The sequence below is a fragment of the Nuphar pumila genome, chromosome 2 (assembly GCF_984573655.1).
Source record: "Nuphar pumila chromosome 2, dmNupPumi1.hap1.1, whole genome shotgun sequence".
Classification (NCBI taxonomy): Eukaryota; Viridiplantae; Streptophyta; class Magnoliopsida; order Nymphaeales; family Nymphaeaceae; genus Nuphar; species Nuphar pumila.
In genome coordinates, this window is record NC_143250.1 from 84,719,598 (window position 1) to 84,742,965 (window position 23,368).

The window sequence follows — 23,368 nt, forward strand, 5'->3', positions numbered from 1 at the left end:
GATAGGTATCTTACAAACCCCATCTTGACTATCTAAGAAAAAAAATTATAGCCATGAAACTTATAGATGACCCGGCCAAGTCATCCAAACATTTGGTGGTATAAGTAAACCATAGTCTATAGGCTTGCCCACAATTTTGGACTAAATAAACCCACTTCGAATCAGTCCTCCTCTCTTTCATAGACTCCTTAGCCAAGCCCAGTTTAATCTTGGACCAGTTTCCCCTGACGTAGCTTGACTTGAGAGGTTGCAAACGGGTCGGACTTGAGCTGGATCTTATCAGATTCCAATATAAATATGAAATATAGAGCACAGATCTGAAACCGGATCAGATCCAAGGCGGTACATAAAAATAAGAAGAAAAACAAATTATTGACATGTAAAAAATGTAATTGAGTCTGATTTTGAATGGGATCAATTCAAGATCCAACTTAAAATGATATCCAAACCCGAAAGTAATCTGATTGAACAGATCTGAATTGGATCTAAATATACATTAGTGTATTACTTGAAAGATTCATCGAAAGAGCGCGCAAAGCGCTCCAAACGAAAACCGCCCGCGCGCGCGCAGAAAAAAAGAAGAAGAAAAAGAAACACAAAAAACGGAGGGAAAAGAAAAACCACGATCGATCCGTGTGCGCGGACGAAAGAGATTATCAGCCGTCGATAAAATCAGGATCGGACGGTTCGTATCCTCTGGCAAAAAATTTAAAAAAAGATTTTCCGATCCCGCCGTCATCTTTCGCTCCCTACAAATACCGCTCTCTCCTTCCCCCGATTACCATCACCAGTGAGATCGATCTCTTTCCCGTCTCTACTCGGTTTCTTCTCTTTTTTACACTCTCTATCTCACCTGTCCTCTCGGTATCGATCAATGGCTCGCACCAAGCAGACCGCCCGGAAATCGACCGGGGGGAAGGCTCCAAGGAAGCAGCTCGCCACCAAGGCCGCGCGGAAGTCTGCTCCGGCGACCGGAGGAGTGAAGAAGCCCCATAGGTTCAGGCCGGGAACCGTTGCGCTGAGGGAGATCCGAAAGTATCAGAAGAGTACTGAGCTGCTTATCCGGAAGCTGCCGTTCCAGCGCCTCGTCCGCGAGATCGCCCAGGACTTCAAGACCGATCTGAGGTTCCAGAGCGGCGCCGTGGCTGCCTTGCAGGAGGCGGCTGAGGCTTACCTTGTCGGCCTCTTCGAGGACACCAACCTCTGCGCCATCCACGCCAAGAGGGTCACCATCATGCCCAAGGACATCCAGTTGGCCAGGCGCATCAGGGGAGAGCGCGCTTGATCGATTGCAGTAGAGCATCGGTAGAAGCTTTGGCGTCGTCCTACTAAAAGTGTGGGTTTTTGTCTAGTCTTTTTTTCATGTCTTTTCTTTCTCTCTCGTTAAAAATGGTGCTTCCTCATACCATGGACGTACTGTTTGTTGGTCGGATTATCACCTCTCTGTAATTATTTTGAAATTCCTTCAATGAAGCATCTTTTACCCACTTGTTTAAAGTGTGAAGCGTAGTTTTCTATTTTCTAAGCCTACTACTGTGTATGACCAATGCCGAACTTTTGGAAATGTATGAGAGATTGTAGCTGGGACGGTAGTTGAGAATTTGGGTTTGAAATTACTGCGATTGTTTGGTAGAATGATATTGAAAAGGCGGTTTACTGTAAATGAGAAACGAGATGAGACATGCTTCCCTCAAAAACCAAATTTTGGTGAGATCTGTGGGAGTGAAGGCAAGAAAGAAAACATGGTAATTCGGGAAGAATAACCATCACAAGACTATCATGAGATACAAGCAAGGTTGTCGAAGGTGGCCAAAGGGAGGGATGGTGCATTCATATCAGAGAGAAAAAACAGTACCAGCTAGTCGATTTATCATATGTTACAGATGATAGAAAGGATGAAGCCCTCACATCATCTAACAAGGAACATATTAATGCAAGCAAGAACAAATGAGAATTTGCTTTCTTAGCAACAGTAAATTTTCTCCAATCTACCGATTTTGAAATTGAATTTCCATTTGTGATTCATTAAATTATTTACATAATTATTTTTTTCAATTTGAAATTAGAGGGAGAGATCACGTTCAAATATTTTTACATTAGAAATGGATCTCCATATGCTTTTGCTTGATGCCCATGTTTCCTGCTTCTCCGCAGTTTTTTAATATTTTAAAAGGTTTTGTGACGTTCCCCTTCTCGTCTATGAAAACCCAATCAAACTCACTGAGAACCAGGTCACTTAATGGGCCTGTCCCCCTGCTAGGTAAAACCCCGGGTGGGGTCACCAACACCCGAGCCCTTAAGCAGCCCACCAGTTAATCTGCACTCCCACTAGACCATATGCGCAGATATGAAATACGAGCACTAGAGATAAGCATATCTCACACCTTATCCGATGCAAAAAACAAGCCCGGTTTGGGGATCTGAGATTCAGTGTCTGTTTACCTGGAATCGAAACTTGGCGTCATTCCCATGCCAAATTCAACACATATGATATCCATGGCAATCAACGCACCCTTGGATATTCGGGCGCAAAAAGGTTAACTAGAGAACCCACCATTAAAATTTCAAATGATGGTTCCATCCATTAACGTCTAGCTTTCAGAATCAGCAGTTGCACATCACCAATGACCATAGCGACAAATATCGCGAGATTTATGAAAATCTCACGATAATATCAAGAGAAATTGCCTGAAAGTTAGAAATGGCAATTTCTCGTGATATTTTCAAAATATAGCGAGATCTATGAAGAAACATAAATACCATGATTTATGTTTTAAATGGCTATTTATCATGAAAAAACAGTGTTTTTTTATTTTAAAATAACTTTTATTAATATTTTTTATAAAAATTATTTTTAATTGCCAAGATTTTGCCAAAAAATGCGAGATTTATGAAATGTTTTCAAATTCTCACGATTTTTTGAAAAACCATATTTTACTGTTTTTAACGTTTGTCACTATGCCAATGACGACCATACTATCAATGAATCCCCATCATTCTTAGTTGACATGCAATCTTAGCTAGCCAATCATGCTCACGCATTCAAACCATACTATCAATGAATCCCCATCATTCTTAGTTGACAATGTTTAAAATAGGAGAATGAAAGTCACTCGGTGAATTATTTGAGAAAAGATATTGGTGTTGGTGCATATGGGATAAGGCATAGTCTACAAAGGATGAAAGAAAACATTGTTCATTGTTGTTTGCTATGTATCCTCTTCTAGTTGAATAGCGTGTGAGGTGGGGTGGGGGATAATCAGAAAGGATTTACAGATATGGGTGCCGGTTTTGATCCATCACAGATGCATTAGAACAGTAAAGAGGTTGAACTTGAATTGAATGGTAGCTACTATTTTACCCAGTATGATACTCAGGATTACAACCAGATATTTGTTTTGTCATTGCCCTTATGTGATTGTCTTGAATGCAGATGTAGGCCATTTCTTTTGTGATGTATGTGCTCCTTTTTAGTGCTAAACACTTGCCAACTTGAATTTTTTCCAAATACCGCTGGTAAATGAACTGAACACGTTCATTTTGGCCTAGAGCTCAGGTTTTAGCGTCATCTTGTGCACGGTTGCTTTGTTCAGTCACTTTTATAGTTTATAAATTGGTTGAGTTTAGTTGGGATCAGTACACTGCCAAAATTAAACATATTTGAATCAGACCCAGATCCAAGTACACGCTAGATCCTTTGTAAGAATCAACTGCAATTTGGGTGATGTTCAGAATCTGATCCATTGCCATCCCTAATCATTAGTTACACGCTGGGAATCTCTCTCTCTCTCACTCACTCACACACATGCATGCATGCACATGTAACATTTGTTCATCAATCAGGTCCTGCACGCTCCATACGCATGTCAAAGGAGCATTGTCGCCTCCAATTTTATCAAGATGCAACTTCTAGTGATTTCAGTCGTATCAAGTCAAGGAAAAAAATCGATGATTCATGGTAACCACGGTCGAATATAAAATCTCTTGCCTGTGAACAAAGGAAATTTCGTAACATAGATGCATCTTCCAAGCCTTTCAGTGCTGTCAAGTGATTGATAACTTGAAATCATATCAAATGCAAACATAAAATAAAATATCTGGACGCAGTAAGTGAGCATTCATGCCCGCCCAATTCAAAATACATATATTAAGATCAACACACGCTGATCATTTCAGAGGTTTCTGCATCCTGAACCATCCATCCCAGTCTCTTCTTCTGCATCTCTCGCTACAAGCTTGCCAAAAACACATTTATGCTTCCCATACAGAATGATAACTGGGCCGCCTCGCTTGGGGAGGGCACCCTCCAGAATATCTTGGTTTACTACTCCGATTATTTCCTTGATTTCATCCATGGATATAATGCATTTTGAGGGCCAACAACATCGCCCACTTACCCTTTTTCAAGTAGAACTTACCTCTGAATTCCTTGCTTATCACCCTTACCCGAATATGATTGGTAAGCCAGGAAATACCTTTTGCTTCAACTTGCCTTTTATCGACAAACTCATCCTCCCTTCTAATCCCCTTCTCCCTTTTAGCATCATCACCATTCTTACTGTGCTCCTTTCCATCTTTGCTTCTAGAGTGAAGCTTTTCATCTCTTTTCCTATTATCATAATCTGTTCTACTCTCTTCATGGTGGGCTCTACTTCTATCATAATCTGTTCTATTCTCTTCATGGTGGGCTCTACTTCTATCACCACTTTTCTCTGACCTCCTCCTATCTTTCTTCTCTTCATAACCAGCCCTTGAGTCATGATCTCTTCTGTCATTTTCGCGAAGGTTTTGATCCACCCTTTCCTCATCTCTGCTCCTATCTCTTCTCTTTATAACCGATACTCGAAGCATAATCCTTCCTGCTACCTTCATGAAGGCTTTTATCTACCCTTTTCTAATCTCAGCTCCTATCTCTCTTATCTTCATGACCACCATGCGATTCCTTTCTCTTCAGTCGCTCATCTTCATCCCTTCCATCACGATTCCTGTCCGTCGACTCTATTTGATCATGCTTCGCTGTTTCCTCCCTCTGAGATCTCTCCTCCCGAATCGAGTCCCCTCTCGACTGCCCAGCAACATTCCTCCCATCACCACCCTGACCTCTCGCACCCACCCCTTTCTCCGCGAAAATTTCACTCTTCATCTGTCTCCGTGTCTCCGGATCGACCATAGCGCCAAACCCTCCCCCCATTCTCCTCGGGTGCTCATAAATCGGGACGTCCTTCTTTGCGTTCCTTCCGATCCCTTTGCCTTCTGACCATCCATAGCTAGCGAGCACTGCGGCGGCGAAGCTCTCCACCGGAACGTCACGATACTTGTCCGGACCATCCTCGTCTGCTAATTTCTCCATGTCTTCTTGGTACTTCTGGTCAAAGAGGCTATCCACATACGAATTCCCGGGCTCCGCCGGAGGCGGAGCGGATCGATCTTGTTGGTCGCTACCATTAACCCTATTCCTGAGGTTTAGCCCATACCCAACGTCCGTTTTCGGCTCGTCGTCGACGTCCACGGCCTCGAATTGGAGATCGGCGCCGGGGAGGTTGATGTTCTTCATCTTCGCCGGGAGCCATGTATTCTCCTGCCTGGGGATCGTTACGGATCTGGGTTTTAGGGTAACGGGCGCGGAGCTATCGAACTCGGTGACATATTGGGGTCTTTCTTCCGCTTTCTCGGCGGGCTCGTCGGAGAAAGTGTAGGGTTTGGTGATTTTGGAGGAGGGTTTCGAGGGGATGGAGAAGGACGTCAACTTCATCATCTTGGGTACCGAATCGAGAAGAAGAAAGAAATCCTATTCTTTTTCTTTTTTCAACAACAGGAGAAACGAAGAAAGGGAGGTGAAAGAATTGGTAAGGGAACTGACCTTTTTCTTGTGGCTGCAGCAAATCGAATGCCCTTCTTGATCAAGAGATGATGGTTGCTGGAGAAGGCCTCAGAGAGAAATTATTAAGGTTTAACACGAGAAGAGGTTCAGGAACGAAGACTCGCCCTCCCCCATTTCGAGCGTTTTGGTTCGTTACATTTCTCTTGTAAACGTGGCAGCATTGGCATCTTGGCTGCACTTTTAAATGCTTTTCTTGTCACCTTTAAATGCTTTTCTTGTCACTTTTAAATGCTTTTCGTAGAGATAGGCTCTTAATGAGCTCAGGCTGGGCTTGGCTTGTGACAAGTTGACAAGCTGGGTCCAAGCAGAAGTTTGCCCTTGACAAGCCAGCCTGAACAGCTCAAGCTCGGCTCACCTGCCCTAGCCATCGATGAGAAGCAACAAACAAGCGACGAGTTCCATCTGGTTATTTTGGATCTGAAGCCCAAGGCATGAATTTGCTAAGAAACCACCCACAATTCTAAGGCGTGAACAAACAAGGGATCTCAGATTCATATACATCCGAGATCCTCAACTTTCCTTGCAATCACGCTAGGCCAAATATACGTGAATCTCTCTCTCTCTCAGATAGCCTTGATCTTAGATCCAAGGCAGTAAAACAGCGCCTTTGGAGACCTCCAAGAACGAGTCACTCTTGACCGAGTTCACCAATCATAGGTCACTCGTGTCCAACTTTGCTAAATATCAACTTAATCGAAACATACTTTGCGATAGTTCAGCCTTTATGTAATTTTTTTTTTGAAATTTCCATGTGTGCATCTGGGCATCACCACCCAGTACTTGTGATGGAATACAGAAAACTTCCATTTGTTACAGTATAGATCTCAACTAGGCCGACAACAGAAGGGAAAAAAGAAAAATCAGGAATTCCCGATATTTAATAGGACAAAAAATGTCACAAGACTCACAACTAAATGCAAGATCCAATAAAACTGATCTGCTCGACTCATTCAAAGGAACGGTTACCATCAATTAGTATCTTTCTTGCTGCTTTGTAGAGTAAAAACTACATCATCAGGGGAGGAATTAGAGGATGAAATGCTTGAATCAGATGCAAGGCTCTCATCACCAGCTTGTTTAGAGGACCCATCAACTTTGCTCTCATCAGTTGAATCAGGGGGAGCACTCTGATTGGTGTAACTTAGACCGTTCCCGATCAGACTTTTGTATATCGTCAAAGCCTGACCCATCATGCTAGCAGGATTTGCAGCAGTACTAGGAAGCAATAGAGTTGTACCCTGCAAGGAAGCAACAGAAACTCAGGAATGGCATCTAAAACTCAGGAGAGAAAAAGATGGTAGCATGTCTTTTAATCCTCCGCTATTAGCAACCTCTTTCGCGATTTTGCTGAATGCATGTATATACTGCTCTGCGATCCTCAAGCTAGCTGCCTGCACACAAGGAACTTACATTCAAAATCTCTGGACCACCCCAGTTAAAGGAACCCAAACACGACGGGTATCTATCTACATGAAGCTCATTTGCAATCCAGATCCCTTAATGGAAGCAAATTTTAAAAGTTTCACAAATACAATTTTCAGTTACCAGATATTCCAGGAACCAAGTGTGATAAGCACATTGTATCCAATTATTTCAACAGAAAAGAAGGAAACAAACCCGATCAAGAACGTGCCAAAGATATAATATTTAACCAAAAATATAAGCCAACAACACACACATATATGTATATATGTGGAGAGAGAGAGATGAAATCAAAGCATGTCATCAATAATGCAAACAAACTAGAAATGTGAATATCTCAAGAATATTGTGCTTAATCCTGATTCATCAGTTTTCAGCGGGGACCTGATAAGCTTACCATGAACAACTAATCAGGTAAAAGTGCAGCTCATATAACCACAACGATTTTTTGGCTTCACCTCGCCCGACTATGAGTGCCCACTTGCTTACCTAACCACAGTCTAATGTTACAATAAGACCACTACATCTGCAGTGTCTAATAGCAAGTGGTACAAACAGAACAGGCACAATGAATTTTACTGTTGGTTTGACTGAGTAACTTTTTTTCTAGGGATATCGTCACATTTGAATACTATTTATAAAGATGATATTCCTAATATGTGTTGACTTTTTTCGGTTCATTATCTTGTATTAGTGGAAATTTTCATCTCCAAATAAGCAGTTATTGTTAAAATATATGTATATATATACTTATATATATAGTATATTTTTATTCTTTTTTTTATGTTATTGTCAGGAGTATTTTGATTTTTTCTCCTTGTAATAGAATCTGTCCTCTAGGGACAGTCTTTTATTTATTTATATTTATTTTCTTGGTCCTTTTCCCAAAAGACCAAGGGCGCTTTGAGCATTCACCCAAAGAGTTGTTGGGGCTCTCCAATGGTCATTTTTATGATCATTGGGAGCTCCCAATAGCCTCTCCCAGTGTCTGTTTTGTGTACAACTAGGAGTTGAACCCCTCTTGTATAAATAATGCTTCTCTTAAGCATTTATGCTCAATAAAGATCAAATTTTTTTATTTTTTATTTTTTATTTTTCTATTTAGCTTCTTAATGTGTTATATGCACTTAGTGCTTGTGTTGTTGCCCCTTTGCCATTATTTTGTCCTATCGTGGACTTGTGCTTGTGCACATTGTGATTATGATCTTGTAAGCTCTTAGTAGCATTGGTTTGTGCCAGTGTTGTGAAAAGCGTTGAGGCGTAGCGAGGCGTAAGCCTCGAGGCGTAAAGCGTAAGCCTCAAAGTTTTTTTTTTAAAACTTAAAAAAACTATAAAAAATATCTAAAATTATAAATAAATAAAAAAATCTTTATTGATGAAGCAACAACCAACAAGAAATAAAAAATCTCAAAAAATAGTGAGTTCATAAAAAATAATAGTGAGTGAGTTCATCAAAAATAAAACTTTAAGCCTTAGGATTTTTCTTCATAAGCTTGAAAATACAACACACATATCTCCAATATTTAAGCCCAAACAAGAATAGTGAGTTCATCAAAAATAAAACTTTAAGCCTTAGGATTTTTCTTCATAAGCTTGAAAATACAACACACATATCTCCAATATTTTCAAACTATCACAATGTTTTAGCAGTATTTTCATGAAACATTATTAAAGTATTTTGTCATCATTTTTTCAAAATAATGAAAATTTGAAGCATGCAATGATATTATCATGAAACATTGTGATATTTCCCCTTCCTAGATTTCTGATTTAACATCTTTTTCTCAATTTCATATTATTTCTATCTATTATCTTTTTTCTATTTTCCATAGTTTGGCATGAAAGACAGCCTATTTCTATTTTGTTTCATGACTTTTCCATTGAAGGAAGGCAAAATGTCAGCCAGCCCTTTCTTTTTAATTTTCCTTTTTTTTATGATATGCAGGCTGGAGTTAGCCGGTCAGGTCTTGAACATGAGACTCTTTGTTGTGACAGTGCTACTTTACAATCCAGCTATCTCATTCTTTTAGGCCTGTCAACATGTCACCTAGCCCATGTCGACAGACCTAAACAGAAATTCCACAGGTTCCCATGTTGATCATCTATGTCACATAGGTGTGGGTGTGTGGTTGTGGCACTTTAAAAAAATTGGGGTGCGTGGTTGCGGGAGGGTACAAATTTGCGCGATGCAGCACCTTTATTAAGGGGCTTATGGTTTTCCACATTAACTGAAAACAAAAAGAATAAATTAGAATAGTTGAATGCATTTTCTGTGCATGAACTATAGCAAAAAGAGGCGTGTACGCCTCAGTCCGAGGCGCGCCTCGCCTCAAGGCCTATGAGGCGCACGCCTCATGGGTGTTGCGCTTTATACCTGCGCCTCAAGGCACAAAGGCCCTCGCCTTGAGGCGAGGCGCGCATTTTGCGCCTTGAGGCGCACTTTTAATAACACTGGTTTGTGCTTATGCGCTTTTGTGATCGTAATCATGTAAAGCCCTTAGTGACATTATTTTTGTATTTTCCGTTATTTCATTACATGGTATCAGAGCAAGAAATTATTCTTGACATTTTGCCTCTTTTGGGTCTTGGGATTCTTTGGCTCAAGTTCGTGCTCCGTGAAGGATTTATCATCGTTGTGTGGCTTGGATTCAAGGAAAATATAGACCTGGTATGTATCTTATATCTTTAAGTATTTTTTGTGTTATCTATTCCATGCATTATGCATGAGAAAACACTTATTTTTTTTATCGTTAAAAAATATATATATACATATATATATATATATATTTGTTATTATTATTAAAAAAATCTTTTTAAATGTTTTTTTAATCATTATTGGACTTGTTTTTTATTAAATATCTTATAAGACTTATTTGTTTATTTTTGAAAAATTAGATATATGTATGTTTAAATCATGTTTGAATCTTATTTTTTCAAAACTTGCCTTATTTGATATATATGTATACAATCGTGTATGCTTGAGCATATATTGTTGGCATTTAGATGCTTTATTTGAACAAGTCATGATTATAAATGTCGAATCATGTTCATATTGTTGAACTTGGTTTTGTTCTTTTTTGATAAATTGCTATATATTTTAAAATAATTTGAGATATTTCAAAATAATGATGTGTGTATTTCACAAGTATAATTTTATGAAATTTTGCTTGAACTTGTGTTTAATATTTTTCTTTATTCTTGGTGTATTAAAAGTATCATATAAAGTGTTAAAAATTATAATCTAGTTTATAAAATAATTTTTATTGATATTTGATCTTTGTGCACTTATGATTGCCTTACATGACGAATAAGATTGTTTATTCGTGCATAAGGTATTGAGCATAATTTCTTAAGGAAAGTCATTCACTTTAATAAATGTCTTTTATGGGTCTTTTGTGGGACAACAGTTATGATATTAGGTGTTTATATTGTGGATCCTTTTTATGGTACTTATGATTATGTTATTAGTCTCATGGCATTATTTTACATGCGATTTAAATATTGTGTTACATACTTGTTATTTATAAAATATAAATTTTTATATTGTACCCTTAGTACCTTAAATGTATCACTTGCATATATGATTAAATTTGTTCCTATGCATGTCTTTTGTATAAGATATGTGGCTTTAAGTTATTTAGATTATTGCATATACATGAGCTCTTTAGATCTCTTTGTGAGAATCCATAATTAGTTGTACTCTATGTCACATAGGTGCGGGTGCGACACGGGTGCGGCGCAATTTCAAAAATTTTGGACACGGGGACTCGGCTATATATATATTAAAATAAAATAATATATATATATATATATATATATATATATATATATATATAAGACTCGGTCAAAGTTGTGCCCATTAGGGGACAGGTGATGAGTTGTGAAGGCATTCTGTACACTTTCTTCATATAGGAATAATTCACTTTTGGGCACTTTCTTCATACACTGTAATAATTCACTTTCTTCATACAGGAAAAAACCACAAAAACTTGAGTTGTGCCCATTCTGTACTTAAAACTTGAAAGTGTACAGGTTTTTTAGTTGTGATGGGTTTTTTTCCTTACAGCTGTAGCCCAGAAAATTTTTTTAAAAAAAAATTCAAAATTTTTTTTTCCAAAAAATGGACCAAAATGACCCTGGGTGCGTTGACCGCACCCAGGGTCAGGTTGACCGAGTCCGAGCCGCACCCGTGTCCGCACCCGTGTCGGTGCGTGTCGACGCGGGTGCGGCGACCTTGGAGCTGAGTCTGTGTGACATAGGTTGTACTTGTGTATGCGCTTGATTTTTTATATGGTCATTTGAGAATCTCTATATATATTTTGGTCCTCTTTAATGGCATTGATTGTCACATAGTAGACTTGTAATCTAGATTGAGATATCTCTCTATATAGTTTTCTTATATTAACAATGCTTATGATTGCATGTGCATATGATTGCACTATATTCAGTTCCAAGTTTTTCATCTACAGTTAATAGATTTGATTTGAAACTTTGTTTTTTCAAATCGGTTCTTAGATTTGAACTCACTTATTTGGAAAATGATTTTCATGAGTATTTATTGCCTTCTTATGGCATTTGTTGCATCCATCACAAAATTTTATATGATGCATCATTTCTCTTGGCCTTGTTATTTTTTATTCAGAGATATTATTGGGGTGAGTTGTGTGCACCTTGTTTTATGTCAGTTTAGATTGTCAACTTATAGATTGGCTTTAACCGGCAGTTGTTTGATCTGAGTGTGTTGTATTACTCATTTGTTATATGGTCATTGTTATTATGGATGCTTGTAACTCTGTTTATCTGTGATGACTGTTTCAAAAGATGGTTAAAATTAATATTTTTATTGATAACATTAGTGTGTTTTCATTACAATCTCTCTTACCTTTTGTATTTCCTCCTATAATGTCTCTTATCTAAGTATCATTATATGTAGACAAGAGATGTTTGTTCACACCTTCGTATGTGTTTTTAGCTCATTGTTGGCATTGTGATTATACTCTTGATCTAGTCGCTGATACACTTGATTTTTTAGTGTCATTATATGTAGACAAGAGATGTTTATTCACATCTTCTGTGTAATTTTAGCCTATCGTTGGCATTATACTCTTGATCTAGTCGTTGATACACTTGATTTTTTAGTGTCATTATACGTAGACAAAAGATGTTTATTCACACATTCGTGTGTGATTTTAGCTTATCATTGGCATTATACTCTTGATTTAGTCACTGATACACTTGATTGTTTGAGTGTCATTATATATAGACAAGAGATGTTTATTCACATATTTGTGTGTGATTTTAGCCCATCGTTGGCATTATACTCTTGATCTAGTCGTTGATATACTTGATTTTTTAATGTTATTATATGTAGACAAGAGATGTTTATTCACACCTTCGTGCGTGATTTTAGCCCATCTTTGGCATTATACTCTTGATCTAGTCACTGATACACTTGATTTTTTGAGTGTCATTATATGTAGACAAAAGATGTTTACACTTTCATGTATGATTTTAACTTATCATTGACATTATACTCTTGTTCTAGTTATTGATACACTTGTTTTTAAGTGTCATTATATGTAGACAAAAGATGTTTAAATACCCCTTCATGTGTGTCTTTGGCCCTTTAGTGACATGATGATTATGTACATTTGGTGTTTGAGGTTTGGAGGCCTAGTGAGGTGATTGCTTGTGGTGGTCAAACTATTGTTGAAATTTGCAAAATATTACTTCTTGATATTTGTGAGAATTTAAATCTTTTCATATTTTTTGCAAATTAGTGTTAATTTGTAAGTACCATTCCCTTTGTTACGAGGGATTTTTTAGAATCTTTCCATGAAATTTCAAAATGTTTTCTACTTGTGTCTCTTTATATAGGGAAAAATGTTTATTGACAAAGATTTCATGGATTTTGCATACTTGTGATGTTTAATAAAAATCTTATTCTTTATATTGTGAGCCTTCTTGCGTGTGTCGCTTTGTGGGTTTTTCAAAGTGTATTCCTTACAAAAACACTTGTGTGTTGTCCACTTGATATTGGTGGACACTTTTGTTCGTAATTGAAGGCTATTTGATTCTTTAAATTAAAACTATGCATTTTATTGATAAAAATAGTTATTTTTATTGTCTTCTTATGTGCATTAAATATGCTTTAATTGCATGTTGGATATATATGTGTGTTTCGTATTGATTATCTTGTTCACATTGTTGCATGCATAAATTTAATTAACTCCTCTTTTCTTGAGGGTTCTTTTTTTAGTGTTATACTTTATATATATGTTGTTTTAGTATAAATTGATGATTTGGCTTAGTTGAAGAGTTTTTCTAAAAATTTCGAATATTATTAATACATCATTGTTTATCACTTCTTGATAATTGATGTTTTTTAGTGATTAAGTTCCCTTATGATCAATACTTATGTTTTCATGAAAAATATGTTGATTTTGAGTCTATGATTGTCTAAATTTGATTTCATAAAAAATTCTCTTTTGAGGTATGCTCCTCCTATTTTTCTTAATGATTATCTAATATTTCTCAAAATTATCACTACTTTGCTTAAAATTTTTTCTTTGAGTATTATTCTTGTTCATAACATATCTATTTGTTTTAAAACTTCATAACTATTTGGTTAAAATACCTTCCTTTTGTAGTTGGGACCTTTGTTGTGTTTTCTCTACAGGTTCTTAAAGATGCGATGGATTGATAAAAAATATCTTTGATGCATCATGAAGATGGAGATAACCGATGAAGGTGATTGAGAATGATCACCAATAAAAGACATTTAAAGCCTTGTATTTGCAAAACTCTCTAATATGTCATAAATATGGAGATTTCCATTGAAGACACTTGAAGACTTGGACCCTTTCCACTGAATCTTTGTTGTATTTTCAAACTTTCGGTATATCACACCGTAAGTTTGAGGAGGGGTGTTAAAATATATATATATATATATATATAGTATATTTTTTTACTCTTTTATTTTCTGTTATTGTTAGGGGTGTTTTGGTTTTTTTCATTGTAATAGGATCTATCCTCTATGGACAATCTTTTTTTTATTTTATTTTATTTTTGGTCCTTTTCCCAAAAGACCAAGGGCATTTTGGGCATTCTCTCAAAGAGTCATTGGGGCTCCCCAATGTTGGAAGCTCCCAACTGTTAAAATGTAGCTCCTAAAAATCATTATTGTAAATATAAATATATATATTTATATACATAGAGATATATCTACATATAATATATTATATGTACATATATCTCTCTCTATATATAAATATATATATTTATATATTTATCTACCCGAAAGGGTATTTTTGTCATTTCCTGTTTTGCGCATATTCCCTTTTGGAATATGTTGTAACTTTCTTTTTTATTTTTCGTAATTCTTTTTTCTTTTTATTTTTTGATATTTTTAATGTGCATTGGGGGTCCCCCAATAGAGTCGTTGGGGGCCCCCAAGAGTCACAAATGTGACCGTTGGGGGGCCCCAAGAGTCACAAATGTGACCGTTGGGGGCTCCCAACGACTCCTTTGGGAGCCCCCCCTTTTGCACCTTCTTGCATTTGTATAAATAGGGGTGTTCCCCCTTCTATTTCTCAAGCTTGAGAGTCTCAAGCATTTGCTTCTATTTTATGAATTACATGCATTATTGCATGTTTATTATTTATACGCTTTTTGTGTATTTTGTTCAAGTGTTGTGAGGGTGCTTTCATGCACTTCTTTTATAAAGTATTTGTGCGTGTATGCGTATTGTCTCTTCGTAGACAACTTTACATGGTATCAGAGCTCGGTTGGTGATTGAAGATCGTGGGATCTTCCTTTGTTCGAGTGCCTCGAAAACCGTGCCTTTGGATCTTTAGAGATTGAAGTGGTGGATCTTGCTTCTCAAATATTTTAGAAGGATCTTGTGCAAACTAGAAGTTGAAACATTGTGTTGGTACGCCCTTTTTCTCCTTCTCTTTACGCATTAATGGGTGAGAAAGAGTCTCACTTTGCCCTTGGCTTCAAGTTGAATGGGTCCAACTATCATATTTGGGCCGGGAATATGGAGGCTCACATAAAAGGAAAAGGATTGTGGGGTTATGTGCAAGGCACAATTCCGGAACCGGAACCCAAAATAACCGTAATGGACGGAAGTGAAATCAAGATTCTTGAGGGAGAGAAAATGATCAAAGCTCTTGAAGAATACTCCAAGAAGCACGACGAATGGGAAATGAAGAACTTCAAGATTCTTTCTTGGTTCTTCGCATCCGTCGAAACAAAGATTAATGCCAACATTATTAAATTCAAAAAAGCATCGGAAGCTTGGCATTATCTCGAGAAAATGTATACATCAAGAGATCTATCCCATAAGTATTACCTTCAAAAGAAGGCCCTCTCCCTTACTCAAGGTGAAATGTCTATTAGGGAATATTTTGCCGATCTTTCCTCTATTTGGGATGAGCTCTCTATGCTTGAACCAAAATGGAGTGGAGAGGCAATTGAACTCCGCCACAAGCAACTTGAAGAAGATCGGTTCTTCAATTTTTTGAATGGGTTGAGACCGGAATTTGAGCAAATAAGGTCATCACTTCTATACTCATTTACTCCTCCCTCTCTTGAAGATGTTCTCACCAAATTAAGTGGTGAGGAGACTCGTATGAGTTTATGTAAACAAGGATCAAGTGTTCTTATGGTCCCTTGTAATCATGAAGAAAACAATGAGGTCAATGTCGTATCAAGACCCGAAAATAATGTAAAGACCTATCGTCCTCCTCATTTTAAATTCCAAAATCAAGGAGGAGATAGTGGACAAAGAGGAAAGAGGGACTATAGCAAGACTATATGTCATTTTTGTAAGGAACCGGGGCATATCAAGCCCGTATGTCCCAAATGGAAGAAGCTTCTCGCTATGGCCACCACCGGTGCACCACAAAAGGAAGAGGCATCATCAAGTGGGTCACTCTCGTTGAACCAAATAATGGAAGCCCTTCAACCTCTTCTCAAGAGAGCTACATCCGGTGCCGCCGTATCTACTTCTTCCATTCCAGGTAAAGTCTCTTGGCTTTTGAACTCAGGTGCATCTTTTCATATGTCCCCAAACATGTTTTCACTTTCCGATTATTCAAAAAATGTTTCTTCATCCTTTGTTTCCACTGCAGATGGAACTTCTCTTGAAATTAAAGGAATAGGTAATTTTGAAACTCAAGACTTTTTTATTCCAAAAATTAGATTTATACCTAAACTTAATTTAAACCTTCTCTCTGTTTCTCAACTCTCGGACCATGGTTGCGATATTAAATTTTCATGTGATAAATGTTTAATACAGGATCACCGGTCCGGGAAATTGATTAAGGAAGGCTTTAGAAAAGACGATTTATACTATATGGAATCTCTTCAGGTTCCAAAATCCTTTTGTAATGTTGCCCGAAACAAAGATATAAATGTGTGGCACAAAAGACTTGGTCATCCTAATATCACCAAGTTATATTATTTGCATTTTGCAAAGGACCTATGTAAAAGTTCTTTTTCTTGTAATGACTGTATTCTCGGAAAAATGCAAAGTTTACCTTTTGAGCAAAGAACTATGTTCTCATCTAAAACCTTTGAAATTGTTCATTCCGATGTTTGGGGACCCACACCTGTTGTCTCAAAAGGAGGCTTTTCTTATTATGTTATTTTTGTGGATGATTTCTCTAGATATTCATGGATCTTTTTTCTTAAGTTCAAAAACGAAGTTTTTTCGTGCTTTAAAACCTTCCATTCAATGATCAAGAATCAATTTAACAGTAACATAAAGATTTTTAGAAGTGATTCTGGAGAAGAATATCTCTCCAACCAATTTAAGATATATCTTGAAGATCACAAAATTATTCACCAAAGATCTTGTCCTAAAACCCCTCAATAGAATGGGTTGGCCGAAAGAAAACATAAGCATATCATTGAGACCACTAGAACCCTTCTTATTTCCCAAACATCCCTAAAAATTTTTGGGTTGAAGCAGCTCTTGCTTCTGTTTATTTGATAAATCGCTTACCTTCTAGAATATTAGGGAAAATATCCCCTTTTGAGATTTTATATAAACTCGAACCAGATTATGATAGGTTACGAGTCTTCGGGTGTAAGTGTTTCATACTTACGGATAAGAATGACAAACTCTCTCCCAAGGCTATCCCCTGCGCTTTTCTTGGATATTCTGAAACTCAAAAGGGATTTCGGTGTTATGATCTTCGAGAAGATAAATTATATGTCTCTAGAAATGTAACCTTTTTGGAAAATGAAAGTGGATTTGAAAAAAATGTTTCTCAACAAGAAAATTTTGATTACTCCTTCCTTTTTGACTTATTGTCTAGTAATGATGATGATGATGTATCATCAAACCATGATGAGGACATTGAGGATAATGTCGAAGAGCATAACCAACAAGAAGGTAGGATTTCAAGTGATCCAATAACATACTCACGTAGAAACCAAGACACCTTTAGAAGTGCTATTGATCAATATAGTGAACTTGTTCTTGTTCTCGATCATCGAAGATCTGAGAGGAATAGGAGACCTCCAACTCGTTTTGTCTCTTTTGATTCCTTTTCACCCCGATATAGGGCTTGTCTCAGTGCCATTCATTCTTATTTTGAATCAAGAAATTTTCAAGAAGCTAAAAAATGTATAGAATGGCAAGAAGCTATGCAAAATGAACTTAATGCTCTTAAAAGAGCTGAAACTTGGGATTTCCAAACTCTACCCATAGGAAAGAAAACTATAGGTTGTCGATGGGTTTTTAAGGTTAAAACTAAGAGCGACGGATCCCTTGAAAGGTATAAAGCTCACTTAGTTGCTAAAGGGTATGGGCAAGAGTATGAAATTGATTATGAAGAAACTTTTGCTCTTGTAGCCCGAATGGTTACCGTTAGATGTCTTATCACTATTGCATCTATTAAAAATTGGAATATTTTTCAAATGGATGTGAAAAATGCCTTTTTAAATGGTGATCTTAATGAAGAAGTGTATATGGATGCTCCACCAGGTATGGAGATTCCTAAAGATAAAGTTCTTCGTCTTCGAAAGACCCTTTATGGTTTGAAACAGGCCCCCAAAGCCTGGTATGACAGATTTACCAGTGTAATGCTGGAAAATGGTTTCTCCTCATGTTATACTGACACTGCTCTATTTACTAGAAAATCTAAGGCAGGGATTGTAATATTATTACTATATGTTGATGACATGTTAATTACAGGTGATGATGTTCAAGGAGTCAAGGGTATTAAGTCCGTCTTGACTTCAAAATTTGAGATGTCAGACTTGGGTTTTCTGACATATTTTCTTGGAATTGAGGTTGCCTATTCGCAACGTGGTTATTTTCTATCTCAGTCTAAGCTTGCTTGTGAGATTATTGACAGATCAAGAATTTCTGATGACAAAGTATGCGAAACTCCTGAAGTTGTGGGAGCAAAAATGAAAATTGACGACAGTGTTCCTCTAACCGATCCTACCCCTTACAGGCAGTTGGTAGGTTCTTTAATGTATCTTAGCATTACTCGACCCGATTTGTCACATGCTATACACATTGTCAGCCAGTTTCAGCATGCTCCTACAACTGTTCATATGAGTGTTGTGCTTCGCATCATCAGATATTTGAAGGGAACGGTGAATAAAGAAGTATTCCTATCCTCTTCTTCTGAATTAAAATTGCTTGCTTATACTGACTCAGATTGGGGAGGTGACCCTAGTAACCATCACTCCACCACTGGTTTTTGTATTTTCTTAGGAGAATCTTTGATCTCGTGGGGATGTAAAAAGCAACAGAAGGTCTCCTTATCATCCACTGAAGCCGAATACAGAGCCATGACATCTACCACCATGGAAATAGTATGGATTCGACGTCTTTTGGAAGATATGGGAGTAGTTGTCAAAGAACCAACAAAGCTATGTTGTGACAATAAAAGTGCAATCTACATTGCCAAGAACCACACCTTTCACGAGCGAACAAAGCATATAGAGATGAATTGTCATTATGTCCGAGAAGAATACTTGAAGAAGGTCATTGATCTACCATATGTGACATCTGAGTATCAACTTGCCGACTTCTTCACAAAAACTGTATGTTCGCCCAAATTTCATTTCCTTCTTGACAAACTTGCGGTTATCACACCGTAAGTTTGAGGGGGGTGTTAAAATGTAGCTCCTAAAAATCATTATTGTAAATATAAATATATATATTTATATACATAGAGATATATCTACATATAATATATTATATGTACATATATCTCTATATATATATAAATATATATATTTATATATTTATCTACCCGAAAGGGTATTTTTGTCATTTCCTGTTTTGCGCATATTCCCTTTTGGAATATGTTGTAACTTTCTTTTTTATTTTTCGTAATTCTTTTTTCTTTTTATTTTTTGATATTTTTAATGTGCATTGGAGGTCCCCCAATAGAGTCGTTGGGGGCCCCCAACGGTCACAAATGTGACCGTTGGGGGCTCCCAACGACTCCTTTGGGAGCCCCCCCTTTTGCACCTTCTTGCATTTGTATAAATAGGGGTGTTCCCCCTTGTATTTCTCAAGCTTGAGAGTCTCAAGCATTTGCTTCTATTTTATGAATTACATGCATTATTGCATGTTTATTATTTATACGCTTTTTGCGTATTTTGTTCAAGTGTTGTGAGAGTGCTTTCGTGCACTTCTTTTATAAAGTATTTGTGCGTGTATGCGTATTGTCTCTTCGTAGACAATTTTACACCAACGACTCTTTGGGAGCTTCCAATAGCATCTCTTAGTGGCTGTTTTGTGTATAAATAAGGGTTGAACCCCTCTTGTATAGATAATGCTTCTTTTAAGCATTTATGCTAAAAAAGATGAATATTTTTTATTTTGTGTTTTTCTATTTAATTCCTTAATGTGTTATATGCACTTTGCCCCTTGTTGGCTATTGTTTTGTCTTGTACTGGACTTGTGCTTGTGCACATTGTCATTGTGATCTTGTAAGCCCTTAGTGGCATTGGTTTGTGCTTATGCACTTTTGTGATTGTGATCATGTAAAGCCCTTACGGGCATTGTTTTTGTATTTTTCGCTATTTCATTACAATTATGACATGACTACCATGATCGGTGCACTTTCCTCCTATAGTCTGAATGCCAATCTCTAGAGCACCTAGCAGACATGTTTTCATTGTGTGGAGATTGGACAACTTTTTGGAATTTATAGGCACATATTTGCTTGAGCTAGACAATTATCTATCCATGCACACAAAGTACATAAGCATGTGACATGATATTTTTTAAAAGCTATTCAAAGTCCTAGTTAGTCAATCAACAGTTCAGTTATGGATTGACATGAAAGGAAGACCATAAATTTGAGGTTGATGATCTTACAATTGATCATTTAAGAGGTGACATACCCTAATATAAGTTATCCGTTTTTTTAATTTTGATAATATCCTTGTGTTTTGTTTTCCTTTCAAGACTGAATTAGAAGCTAAATGCATGTCGCCAAGCCATAAAAGGATAACAGTAATGGCAATGACAGCCCCAACCAAGGATCACAAAAACAATGATTACAGTTGTCCTCCATAATATAGTCATGCTCCTGTATCATGAATATTTCTACCAATCAAATAAAGGAAGCACCCTTAAGAACAAAACTAACATTTGAGAGATAAAAAAGTTTTTATAGAAGAACAAAGTTGCTCAAGAAAAAAGAAATAAAAAAACAAAAAGAACCATGAGTACCTTTCTCAACCTATGTTTTAACTTATTTAAAAATACCATAAGTTAAAGACAAAACACTACCTCTACACCTCCATTTGCTCTGATTGAGCCTGACAACAATGAAATTCCTTTTGCAGTTGCTTGAGCTCTAGCAATAATGGCTTCAGCTTCTCCTAAAATATATAAAATGTGGATCACATATGATGCACAGAAACCAACTTTTCCCATAATCATTCCTAAAAGGATAAAATTAAAAAAGTGCAAGAAATCACATGCTATTGGACAGAGAGAAGCTAGAATATCATTTTGAACTCTTCTTTTTTTGAGAATAAAAACAATTTATTAGAACAGCAATAAATAGTGGAGTTTTTTTTTTTACTTCATTTTATCTTTGTCATTTATTGCTCTTTAATATTATAAAAAATGCAAAAAGAGAACATAATATATTGAGCAGAACACAGGCAATTTTACTTGTGGTAGACAGATTGCAAACTGTGCAAAGTTTATGGCCACTGAATGGAAAATGGCGAAGTCACAACCCATGAAGTTAAGCCTTAGGGATGCCCAAGCTTAGGCAGCTATAAATTCAACAAAAGAACAAAAATTAACATGTATTCACAAGTAGAATCTTGTTCCTAAGCCTCAAGGATGATATTTCATACAGGCAGGATCCTGAGGACCTATGTCTACATGCTGCAATACAATTAGACAAGGAAAAGATGGCCCCACCCAAGGGTCTTGATGAATATTAAGCCAAACTGTTTGATCTAGGTAGGTAGAATACAATATTCCAAACTTTTATAAAAGCCAGAAAAAGATGAAACAGTTTTTTTCTCAATGAAGAAAGATGAAATAGTTTAATACAACCCAGTTTAAAATGAAAAAGGATTGGTGGTTCAAAATGATGAAAGTATTGAACAGGTACGAAATATTTGTTCAATCAACTATATAAAGGAAGAATGTTGGTTACAGTCACATGATGGTTTAAGCCTTCAAAACTCACATAACAATGAGGTAACATTAAGCTCACATAAATTACAGTGAGGACATAATATCGAGTGATAGTGGCATCTTGATAGTTTTGAACCTCTTCCACATGAAAAGGGAATGTAAATGAAAACAAATGTCAAATTCAGAAATGCTATAGATCAACTCAAGAAGCTCACTTTATGGAGTTAAAAATAGGAACACAAACAGCATTAGAATAGCACCAAGGCATACACTTTTTCCTGTTGAAAATATTCTGGCAATTCTAAATTCATAAATGGTCGGCATTGGTTTAATTCTTAGTGAAGCATAATAACTTGAAAAGTGAAGAATAAGTTGTTAAATTTATATCATGTCATCCACATAAACAAATCATTTTGTTACTCCAATAAGTTGCGGCGATGCACAAGGACGCTATGTCAAATGACCAGTCAAGTGGACAAAATTTAAAGGAAAATGGAAACACATAAATAATAAAAAAATAAATAATAATAAAGGAAAAAGTAACAGTTGAATACCAGCATAGGCAAAAAAGGTGCAGTAACATTACAGCAGATGAGAGTTAAAATCATTATCTCCAATGCTTGATAGCTTGCCAGAGTCGAAAGTGGACACCAAGATTTTTTTTCTTTTCCTCTCCTTTTGAATATTATAAGCTTCTCTCTCTATCTCACTCACCCTCTTTTCCTTTTGTATCAGACTAATTCCATCTGACTTTCGTGCACACACACACACACACACACACACACACACTACTGTTGAGATGCCTTATTATAGATGTTAACACCTTCTCCCTCTTTAGCAGCATATGCACTTATACGGCACCTTTGAGCTATGAAGTACAGATTCAAGACTTACTGTTTTGGGTCAAACTAAAATAATGAGGACAATAGACAGAATAAAATACACATGATAATTAAAAGGAGACATTTTCTTACCTTTAGCTCTGTTCACCTGATCCATCATCGCAGCTTCAGATTCCAAAATAACAGAATTCTTTTTCCCATCAGCTATGTTGATATTAGCCTGCCTCTCTCCTGTTCAAATTGACATTGATATGGTCATATATGCACATCAGTGTGAAAGAGACTTACAGTAATGTATTCCTTCTGCATGACATTCGTATGAAAACTATATGCTAAACTGTCAGAATCTTCTTAAAACATATTTTTTTTTTAACCACAGACATTATGCCAGATATTGCAATAGCTGAAGGAAAAACCTTCAGATTCAAGCACTTGAGCACGCTTCCTTCTTTCGGCTTCAGCTTGCATCTCCATAGCAGCCCTCACCCCAGGGGGAGGAGATATATCCCCTACAAAAATGTTGTGCTAATGTTAAAGCAATAAATCATCATAGAAGTCAAGGTGACTACAAAAAAC

General features: G+C 36.8%; 3 protein-coding genes across 3 annotated transcripts in view; 1 reads left to right on the plus strand and 2 right to left on the minus strand.

The window, feature by feature from the left end:
• The first annotated feature begins 750 nt into the window (after positions 1-750).
• LOC149845902 (histone H3.2-like) lies at positions 751-1,486 on the plus strand. Its single transcript, XM_089997782.1, has one exon. The coding sequence runs from the start codon at positions 875-877 to the stop codon at positions 1,283-1,285; it is 411 nt and encodes a 136-aa protein (XP_089853908.1). The 5' UTR covers positions 751-874; the 3' UTR covers positions 1,286-1,486.
• Positions 1,487-3,984: 2,498 nt separating this feature from the next.
• LOC149845903 (protein MOS2-like) lies at positions 3,985-6,019 on the minus strand. Its single transcript, XM_089997783.1, has 2 exons — positions 5,219-6,019; positions 3,985-4,563 (listed from the first exon to the last, which is right to left on the minus strand). Exons 1-2 carry the CDS (start codon positions 5,753-5,755, stop codon positions 4,348-4,350), a joined length of 753 nt encoding a protein of 250 aa, XP_089853909.1. The 5' UTR covers positions 5,756-6,019; the 3' UTR covers positions 3,985-4,347.
• Positions 6,020-6,621: 602 nt separating this feature from the next.
• LOC149845904 (uncharacterized) overlaps positions 6,622-23,368 on the minus strand; it is a 42,820-nt gene continuing 26,073 nt past the window's right edge. Inside the window, exons 5-9 of the mRNA XM_089997784.1 lie at positions 23,209-23,301; positions 22,925-23,023; positions 21,081-21,172; positions 7,213-7,272; positions 6,622-7,119 (exon numbers count right to left, since the gene is read on the minus strand). Coding sequence (XP_089853910.1) covers positions 6,850-7,119; positions 7,213-7,272; positions 21,081-21,172; positions 22,925-23,023; positions 23,209-23,301 — 614 coding nt within the window. The 3' untranslated portion in view covers positions 6,622-6,849. The remainder of the gene's footprint in view (positions 7,120-7,212; positions 7,273-21,080; positions 21,173-22,924; positions 23,024-23,208; positions 23,302-23,368) is intronic.

Coding starts and splice junctions, on each gene's coding strand:
- LOC149845902 (XM_089997782.1), top strand. CDS start 875: ATGGCTCGCACCAAGCAGACCGCCCGGAAATCGACCGGGGGGAAGGCT.
- LOC149845903 (XM_089997783.1), bottom strand. CDS start 5,755: ATGATGAAGTTGACGTCCTTCTCCATCCCCTCGAAACCCTCCTCCAAA. Junction 4,564..5,218: donor GAAGGAACGCAAAGAAGGAC/GTCCCGATTTAT, acceptor GATGGAAAGGAG/CACAGTAAGAATGGTGATGA.